This window comes from Alosa alosa, chromosome 5 (genome assembly GCF_017589495.1).
Source record: "Alosa alosa isolate M-15738 ecotype Scorff River chromosome 5, AALO_Geno_1.1, whole genome shotgun sequence".
In the NCBI taxonomy this organism is placed as follows: domain Eukaryota; kingdom Metazoa; phylum Chordata; class Actinopteri; order Clupeiformes; family Clupeidae; genus Alosa; species Alosa alosa.
Genome location: NC_063193.1, coordinates 7,214,845 through 7,225,346, shown reverse-complemented (window position 1 = coordinate 7,225,346; position 10,502 = coordinate 7,214,845). Strand labels below are relative to the sequence as shown.

General features: G+C 43.9%; 1 protein-coding gene across 4 annotated transcripts in view; it reads right to left on the bottom strand.

The window, feature by feature from the left end:
• Positions 1–10,502, bottom strand: part of nsmfb (NMDA receptor synaptonuclear signaling and neuronal migration factor b) — a 32,143-nt gene that overhangs the window by 8,701 nt on the left and 12,940 nt on the right. For all 4 annotated transcript variants that reach the window (XM_048244602.1, XM_048244604.1, XM_048244605.1 and 1 more), the window contains 6 exons: positions 4,033–4,085; positions 2,915–3,004; positions 1,494–1,618; positions 971–1,054; positions 625–658; positions 200–270 (listed from right to left, as the gene is read on the bottom strand). In XM_048244602.1, the coding sequence (XP_048100559.1) occupies positions 200–270; positions 625–658; positions 971–1,054; positions 1,494–1,618; positions 2,915–3,004; positions 4,033–4,085 (457 nt within the window). The remainder of the gene's footprint in view (positions 1–199; positions 271–624; positions 659–970; positions 1,055–1,493; positions 1,619–2,914; positions 3,005–4,032; positions 4,086–10,502) is intronic.

Here is a 10,502-nt window from a genome sequence, read left to right as displayed (position 1 = left end):
AAACCCTTAAAAACAGAGTACACAGCACAATCTCTCTCTCTCTATCTCTGCCTCTCTCTCTCTCTCTCTCTCTCTCACACGCACACACACACAGACACAGAAACACAGACACACACACACACAGACAGACACGCACGCACGCACGCACGCACGCACGCACGCACGACACACATAGCCCTTTAATTAGCATCTTCCTCACCTGACAGAAAATGAGCATGTTCCAGATCTTACAGCCTTTCCTGTAGGCGGAAAGCTTCTTGTCGATCTCCTCTGAGACACAGAGATGCAAGCCAGCCAGAAACAGAGCAAAAGGAAAAGAGAAAGAGACACAACTCAGTCATCACAGATGGAACACCACGCCATGCACTACAATGTCTGCACTACTTGTGCTTAGGCTGTATGTCTGTGTGTGTGTGTGTGTGTGTGTGTGTGTGTGTGTGTGTGTGTGTGTGTGTGTGTGTGTGTGTGTGTGTGTGCATTTGTGTGTGTGTGTGTGTGTGTGTGTGTGAGTGTGTCACAGCATGTCACTATAATGTATCACAGCATGCCACTATAATGTCTACGCTGTTTACAACGTTCCTGCAATTCCGTCCAACTGATTGCTATTCACCCAATCACACTTACCCAGAATGTCCTCAAACGTAGCGTGCTCATGATCCTGTATGGGGACAGATGGAGAAGCTGCTATTACTAACACAGCAAAGGAGCTGCTTGGTTTTCAGCAATATAAACACTTCAAGAATTAATGTTAGTGTGTTTCTGCATGAATGTGCATGAATATGTTGAGACTGTATATTTGTGGATGTGAATGTGTATGCCATTGTGAGTCTATACACGCATGTGTGTTTGTCTGTGTGTATGTGTGTCTGTGTGTGTGTGTGTGTGTGTGTGTGTGTGTGTGTGTGTGTGTGTGTGTGTGTGTGTGTGTGTGTGTGTGTGTGTGTGTGTGGAGGTGAAACAGCGAACTCACGTAGAGGATGGGGATGATAGACGGATCATCTCTGCGGATGATGTTGGGTACGTACTCAGCCTTTGGCACCTTAGATGAAATCAACTGAAGAGGAGGAAGAGGGGGGGGGGGTGGCAGAGAGAGACCGAGAAAGACACAGAGAAGGAGAGAGAGAAAGAGAGTGAGGGAGAGAGAGAGGGAGAGAGAGAGGGAGAGAGAGGGAGAGAGAGAGTCATAGCTATGAAAACCTAGAGGAGAGACTTGAGAAGTGTTCATCTCAGGGTTATGTCTCTAGCACCCACGTAGGCAGAGAGCAGCGCTTACTCCAACAGCCTGACATTTAAATGTGTAAATGATCATGTAGCAGCACATAATATCAGATATAGACTTGCACTACTTAGAGCAAGTAAGAAGAGAGAAGACTGCTGTTCAAGCCACAGGTAGCCTGTGTATGTGTATGATAGTATATGGTGTGTGTGTGTGTGTGCGTGTGTGTGTATTTGTGTGTGTGTGTGTGTGTGTGTGTGTGTGTTCATGAACGCACCATAATTTTGGGTGGGATGAAGTCGCCCTCGCAGGCCAGCCTCTCCATCTCCTTCTCCTCCTCCCAGTCCACGTCATCACACACAACCTCGTCCAGCGTCCCCGAGGACGTCTGCAGGTCCGCACCTGAGACAGGGAGATGGGGAGAGGGAAGGAAGGACGGAAGAAATAAGACAGAGAGAGAGAGAGAGAGAGAGAGAGAGGGAAAGAGATAGAGAGAGAGAGAGAACAAAAGTGCAAAGGAACAAGGGAACAACAAGGAGAGAAAAAATAAAATGGAGTGAGAGAAAGAAAACTCCTTCCACTCACAGTATCCTGCAGGTCTTAGCTGACACACAATAGACGATAGATGGACTCAATGCAGTAACACACATTGAAAGTGACAGAACCCATTCTGTGTCCATCACACATGTCAGACCCGAGGACCAAAACAAATGTTGGAGTCAGACAAAATGCAGTGGTGCAATGCAGTATGCGGATGGGAGACAGACATACCTGTGGACCTTAGAATGGAGACGAGGACAGGGTCAGAGACAAGACATATGACAGCACAGTGTGTTTGTGTGTCTGTGTGTGTGTGTATGTCTGTGTGTGTGTGTGTCTGTGTGTGTGTGTGTGCGTGTGTGTGTGTTTTACACCAAGGGAGAGTTTCTTATCAGACATTACATTGAAATGTTCCTCTGTCACTCAGGCTTGATATGATCTCATCTTGGTATGATATCACCTTTAGGAGATCTGTGTGTGTGTGTGTGTGTGTGTGTGTGTGTGTGTGTGCGTGCATTGTGTGACTGAGGAATATGTGAGAGATAACCCTTCTAAAAGAAAAGCTAGAAACCAGCTTATCCTGGGAGCTGGTTTTAGCTGGTCTTTGCTGGTTAGCTTCCAACTCTTGCTGGTCTTTGCTGGTGTAGCTGGTTGGGCCACCAGGTGGAAATGCTGGCATGACCATCTGAGAAACCTGGTCATCCTTGTGTGACCAGCCTGTCATGTGGGATACAGCTGGTGTAAGATGGTCATGCTGGTGACCAGCCTGCCAAGCTGACATTATTGGTATAAGATGGTCATGCTGGTTTGCTAGAATGACCAACATAAGCTGGCATGGCCAGTTAAACCAGCAATGTAAGACCAGTAACACCAGCTAAAATGTCCAGCTTGAGGTGGTACGACAAGCAAAACCAGCAAATTACCATCGTATGCTGGGGAAAAAAGCTGAAGGTATGTTTTTGCAAGAGTTTTGCTCTTTTGTGTGTGTGTGTGTGTGCGTGCCTGCCTGTGAGGTATGTGTGCAAGTGTGTATGTGTATGTGTGTGTGTGTGTGTGTGTGTGTGTGTGTGTGTGTGTGTGTGTGTGTGTGTGTGTGTGTGTGTGTGTGCCTGCCTCAGTGTGTGTGTGTGTTTGTGTGTACAGTACTCGTGAACTCACTGTCTCTGGAGTCGTGCAGCGAGTCAGGCTTGATGGGGGTGGGGTCACTCCAGGAGCGGCTGAAACTCTTGGCTTTGCGGTCGGCGAATGCTGATGGAGTGAGCAGCAGCAGCAGCAGCAGCAGGAGGAGGAGGAGGAGCATGAGGAGGAGGAAGAAGCAGGGGGGAGGCAGGGGAGAGAATGTCACTCTGAACCACACACACACACACACACACGTACACAACAACACACATAAACATACTGACATGCACTGCCTAACGTACCTAAAGCAGTGTTCTCTTTCTCTCTCTCTCTCTCAGACACACACACACACACACACACACACACACACACATCCATCCATTTCTCTAAAAAACATCCAGCTGTCAGCCCTTGTCAAAATGAGAGCTGAAATGACGAGTCCTGTTCTGTCCTGCCAATCCAGCTCTGCCATCAGAGAGAGACCTGGACGCCACCTGGACCTCCCAGAACTGGACTGGTGAGGCCCTGACCACTGAAGCGCTGCAGTGCATCTCAGCAATAAGGTTATCAGTCCCTATAGAGCCCCTATCAGCTCTTCACTACAGAAAGGCTTTAGGAGGAGATAGAGGCTCTAAAGCCAATCCATAGCTTTCATGTGTTACTTAATGTTTGGGGGACATGCCCATATTCTAGACCCACTGCAGCCTTCAGGGTCTAGGACTCAGTTGTATGCAGGTGCATAAAGGGGCACTTGCATAAAACTACAAAGGGCTCCGAATGCCAATGCCCAGTGCATTGAAACATGAACAGGATGGAGGCTGGTTATGTTGGTGGAGCCTTCATTACACTGATTGCATTCACTTTTGGCAGGTTTTTTTTTGTCATTGGTAACCAAAGGTCACGGCTGACTGGGCTCAACAACAGATTGCTGTCAAGGGGACAACAACTGATGCTTGTTGTGCCACAGAACACGGACATGCCACAGTGACACAAACGAAGTTTAACACAAAATTCATCGGACAAACTGCAGAGAAAGAAACACACACATGCTCTCTCTCTCACTCACTCACTCACGCATTCACTCACGCACGCACGCACTCACTCACTCACTCTCTCACACACACAACACATTTACTAATACACACACAGTGACTCACTCTGAACTTTCATCCTACGGCTTCCCACCATGCGCAGGTGTTTCCGGAAGTTTCTGTTGCAGACAGGAGTTTCAAAGAGGGTGACAGAGAATAGGGAGAACACAGTACAAAAGAAGGAGAAGAATGACAGACATAGAAACAGAGAGGGAAAAAAACACATTAAGTTAAAAACTTTTCAGACCAGACAACAGTGAAAACAACAGAAGGCTGGAAGAGTGTTTGAAGTTATACAAGAAGAATACCAAGTGTCTCTTAGCCATTTAACACACTCATATCCCTACACAAATTAGGATTAATTTCACCATAACTAAAGGGATTTTTTAAACATCCTGCAAGTCTGTCCTGTAAACATCAGCGCACTTCAAAGGATTTAATGAGGGCAGCGTAGTCCTACAGCAACTGTGTACAAAACGGGACATTTCTGGAACATCCAGACGAACGCTCAAAAAATTGAATCTGTCAGTTTGGAGGTCTGATTCTATTTTTATCTTTTCGAGCTGTGTTGTACACGCATTATTAATCACCTCACTCTGAATAAGACAATCGGATTGATTACTGAACCTTAACAGATATGACACCAATTCAGCCAAACGCGTGAGTCACCAGACACAACACACCCAGCTGTGATGAATGTGTTCATTCCAAGAAAACGTGTGCTTTATCGATAGGCTCTTCCATCATAGGCAACAGCCAGGCCTGCATATTGCTTTAGGTGCATCCCAGCTCTCTCTTTGAGGACTGAAATACGAGCTTGACTCATCTCCATGCGATGAACAAACGGATAGGCCGCGGAAAATAAATTCAGAATAACAAAACAGATTCATGACCCCCTCGTTTTGTGCCACGTGCCTTCTGAGAAACTCTGCCTTTCTTCCACAACACCTTTCCCTCCTACTCACTTTCTCTTGCCTGCCCTCCCCTGCCATCAACCCCCTCCATCCCTTCATCGCACAGCTGGGCGTCAGGTAACCATGGCAACGTGCACACTCGCCTGGAGGATCAAACGATAGCGGCGAGCGCAAAAGCGCAAGACTGTCCTCGTCTCAACCCGACCGCGTCACAAAGCAGGGTGAGATGAGAGGCCAAAGTGGGACTGAGATTGAGGCTTGCCCACCCCTCTCTCATATCAGGATGACCGCAAGAAAAACGACTAGGCAACTCAAGACTAAAGTGAAGCGGGTGCGAGTTTTATTTACAGTGCAGTAGCAGTGATTAACCAAAGAGAAAACAAAAACTGAGAATAAAAGGAAAACAAAACCGGCCTCAATCAGGCAACACAAATATAACTACAACAAAAGACTGTTGAGAGAACGATCACGATCACACTTTTTCTTGCACTGTGTGCGTGTCGGGAGGTGTGTGTGAGTGTAGAAAGGATGTGTCGCTGGCGTTTTGGTGAAAAATGTCACTACCACACATTGTCATTTTTCACAGGGACAAAAATGAAATAATGGATGTCGTCCCAAAAGCGGCGCGCTGTATAATTAATGTGGATGGTGCTTACTCGGGTGCCTGCCCTCCCTGAACTCCAGAGGAGAAGCGTGGTCATGAAGCCAATTATGCAGACTACGAGCAAGTGCTTCAGCGAGATGACACTTGAGTGACACTTTTCAGATGTTACTCGTCACACATGACAACAGGCAAGAGTGAAAAAATAGTAGTAAAAAATCATTTTATGTTACATTCTGTCTCAGTTGCACCTAAGGAAAACATTTCCACACTCATTTTTGAAATATTTTGGATATTTTGGATTTTATGAGTTGTATCTCCTGGGATACGTTGCCCTATTAAGGTATAAAAATAATCAAATTGGTGAACTTTTCCATTTCTCATTTGATACATATAACTGATAAAATCTTGCTTTCCTTCATCATTTATGTCATAAATACTATTTTTTAAATGGATTTCATATTATTTTTATCAAATTCTACTATGTAGTATGGAGATGACATCTCATCGGATGTTCTGAATTTACGGGCTTTTGCCGTTGACAGGTGCTTAAACTTTTTTGCAGAAGTACACACAAAGTTATTAAATGAGATAACTTGACAATTTGTCCCTATTTGTGTACATTCATTTGGCTTTTCTTTTTGATTTACCAAAATGGCAGCAAAATAAAGCCTGTACATACTCAAACAGTGTTATTCTATGTGTATAACAAGGGAACTTTGCAGGGAGCCATCCATACCAAGACCTTAACAGTCAAAGCCCACTCAGGTTTCGGAAGTAATAATCTAATTCACAATCTCCTTTGAGAACTGGATTATAAGTCATAACATTGTAACCATCCAATGTAGACTTAAAACCTATTTTATACAGTCTAAGGTTAAAAGCTATGGCATGATCAAGCGATTATATATGCTCATATAGAACTTCACAGGTCTATGTGTGGCCATCCAGTGAAAACTGTTTTGCTTACCCTGGAGTGGAAATGGCTTAATGTAAACTGTGGAGTAAGTCATCTTGTCTTACAGTCAAAAATAAGTGTGTTAAACTATCATTAGGTTGGCAAACATTGGAAAATGCATTATTCGCAATAGCTGATCATAGGATTAGTAGTTCCTTCGATTGGAAGTTAAATGTATACATATTGTAAACATATGTGTAATAATGTATTTTTGTTGTTTTTCTATTAGTTTTTGTTTTACACAAAATTAAATGTTGCACGATCACGATTCACACCATAGCTGGTCAGCCTAAGGCCAGGCCTAAAACCCTTCATTCAGATTTTTCCAGACATTAATGGGGAAATTAATGGGGAACTTACATCCAGTACCTGACCCCTTAGGGAGGTAGGTGGTGACTGTTGAGTTCTATAAGTGACTGCTCATTGGTTAAGCTGGTTGGCCTGCTCACTTCAGTAAATATGCCCAAATGTCCCTCAATTTAAGCACTGTCACCTAAATTCCTTAGCTTTTTTAGGCATTTGTTCCATCGCCTCTCCTTCCTCCTCCTCCTCAGCAGAACTATTCACAGTCTCTAGTTCTAACTCTCAATTCTGTCTGATTATCCTCATCTTCATCACTAGTGCCTGAGGAGTGTTCAGGGATCTCAATTCTACCTGATTATCCTCATCTTCATCACTAGTGCCTATGCCTGAAGAGTGTTCAGGGATCTCAATTCTACCTGATTATCCTCATCTTCATCACTAGTGCCTATGCCTGAAGAGTGTTCAGGGATCTCAATTCTACCTGATTATCCTCATCTTCATCACTAGTGCCTATGCCTGAAGAGTGTTCAGGGATCTCCTCCATCACGCTCATTCTCTCGCTCTTCTATTCATCTTTCGGTTGCCATAAAATGAGCTAACTGTGATACCCTGAAGGGCAATATATGGTTGTACTGTCATAATGAACATACCTGTACATGATAACATCTCTTTTTGCAGTGTATATTAGCATATCTTCCTGTTTGAAACTGCATTTTGAATACTACACAGAATACCCATTGACCAAATTTTATACCCTAATCTGTCAACGTATCCTGGGGGATAAATACATTTCAAAGTTACTAAACTAACTCCACAAACACAGTTAGGCTTTTTTTTTCTTTATCAATATATTTAGACAATAGTCATAATCAGTTATATGAGTTAATATGATTGATTTGTTGAAAATAACTATGATTAATATGTAATTACTCACCACTTGGTTAGCATGTGCGCTACCGCTGGCGGCCATTTTGATTTCTGACCAAGCTAACTACATAATGACAAACAACCTGAACCAAGTCATGTGACCTACAGACTGATAACAGACAGGACTTTTGATCAATCATAACTTGATTTGGAATTTTTTTTAGAAATGCCCCCCACAGGATGTTAAAAAGTATGTATCTCCTGGTGCACGTTGCCTGTTTAAGGGTTAAGAAGCACTTACACACACACACGCCTCTTTTTTTTAAGTTACAGACTTCTTCAATGTGATGAACCAGATGTGTGAGCAGAGTTGGGATGAGTAGCTGTCTGGCTCGTGTCCAAAAACCGACGGAGGAAAGTCAAGCCAACCACAGACGTGGATATGTGAGACACGAGTAGCCCAAAATAGGCGCATGACTCACCGAGAGATCTCAGTGAGCGGTGCAGGTTGATCAGCACAGATATTTTCATCATCCTCCGTCATTCTTTAACTCTCTCGCACTCACTCTTTCTTTGTTCATTATCAGTCTGCTTGTCATGCAGCTTGGTTTAAATTCGTCCTAACCACTGGGTCTTTTGACAGCTTATTATCAAGTCTCTGCCAACGACAAACCAATTCAGAGGACCATTTGATTTATGAACAATACAAAACATTGTTGAAGATTATTATTTCATCTCCGTTTTCTATATATCCTCATACAGAGTCGGGTTTGTGGGCGTCAAGCACAAAGTCCAAATGTCATTGGTAAGGACTAACGGTCATTTTCTCCCATGGCCGACCTATATGGGGAGACTTCAGAGGGCACATCAGCTGTTATTTACACACATAATTAGGATCAAGAGGGCCCATACCTGCACTTAGGAGCTATAATGGGGTTGTTTATGACCACCCCTGGTCAATAAAGAGAAACCCAGAGGAGGTCGTATTTGCAGGGGGAACATGGTAGGCTATACAGGTATGTGTAGTCCAGAGCCTATGAGTCTCAATGTGGGTTTCAATTATATAGTGTAGTTTGTGTCAAATAGAGTTCCTGATGATACTATTATCAGTAGTGCTGTATAATCCTTTTGGGCTTGATTTGGGCTGCCTTCCAATCTGTGACACGTTTTCATGCGCTTGGTCTTGCCGTGACGCAGGGCTGTCTCTGAGGAGCTGAAACAAAATCAATTAGGCGCTCCAATCATCTGGTCTGACTGGCATGGAGCCAAGAGTCCCCTGCCACGCGGTAGTATAGCAATATGTCAGCTTCCTCCCCCTCCTTTTCCTCCTCATACACGTGACAACACAGCTCCACTGCAGTCCGTGCAGCAACCCTCCCCCCACCAACACACATACATGCGCGCACACACACACACACACACAGACTGATACACACACACACACACACTAAAAAAAACCCTCACCCACACCCAAACATACAAACATTCATTTACATTTGTAAATGGAAACATAAACACATATCCAGACACCCTTCCACATGAGTGCATGTGCAAACACACACACACAACAACAATGCTCCTTCTATCATACCCTTTCTCCCACACAAACAAACACACACAATACACACACACAGACACACACACACACAACCACACACACACACACATACAGAGTGAGAGAGTCCGGTAGTTCCACCCACACACTATCTCCTCCTCAGTGGCGAGCTGCAGTGGGCTATTGATGAACACAGTCACATACAGCTGCGTGGCTCAGTGGTCCACACTGATTAAAACTGTCACACACACCACTGCCTGCTGTCACACAGCACCGTAGAATGATGGAAGCCACCACACACTGTGCTCCCAGGACACACACGCACACACACACACACACACACACACACACACACACACACACACACACACATAGAGTTAGTGACACTGAGGATGAAGACTGGGAACAAGAGAACTATCACACAAAATGGCACAACTGCCAACTGCCACTCAGATCACCCTCTTCACTTAAAGAATAGTCTTCCTTTTAGTCAATTATGCAGGGTAAAACGTATTTGCCAATTACCGGAGGATTTTAATAGAAATATGAAGTTAATGACTGACAATTTCAGAGATAGAGGCTATAAACAATCTGTCTTGAATGAGGCTGCTGCTAAAATCAATGCGATCACAAGACCGGACCTGTTGAAAAATAAAGTCAGAAAGACATCTAACGAACGTATTACTTTCTCAACGGAATATTATAAGAGTTCAGAAAGAATAAAATCTATAATTAATAAACATTGGCATATATTGAGATCAGATTTGGAACTAAACTCAAAGTACCCCTCCCCCAGTGGTATCTAAAAGAGGGAGAAACCTTAGGGACCAGTTAGTTCATTCGTACCTCCCCCCATCAGATTCTCCACCTCAAAAATTACTCGCCCCTATACCAGAGGGTAACCGCCGCTGTGGTACTTGCAGCCAATGTAATTTCACATACCGTTGCACTAGTTTTAAACACCCACACACAGGTAAGGAAATCCAATTGTTGTTTCCAGTCCAGTTGTTTACTTACTTACCTGTCCATGTGGTAAATGTTATGTAGGTAAAACTAGTAGAGCTTTGAAAACCCGTATTGCAGAACATCGCAGCACTATTAGATGTAAAAACTTGAATTACCCAGTGGCAGCACACTTTACTCAATGTAATCATCCAGTGTCCTCACTAAAATATATAGACATAGAGAAAGTCACTCTCCACCCTAGAGGAGGTGATCTAGACACCCTGCTTGCAAGGAGAGAACACTTTTGGATTTACTATCTTAAAACTCTTGCACCTCACGGTTTAAATATTGACTTTGACTTAAGATGTTTTCTTGTCTTGTTTCTACATGAAT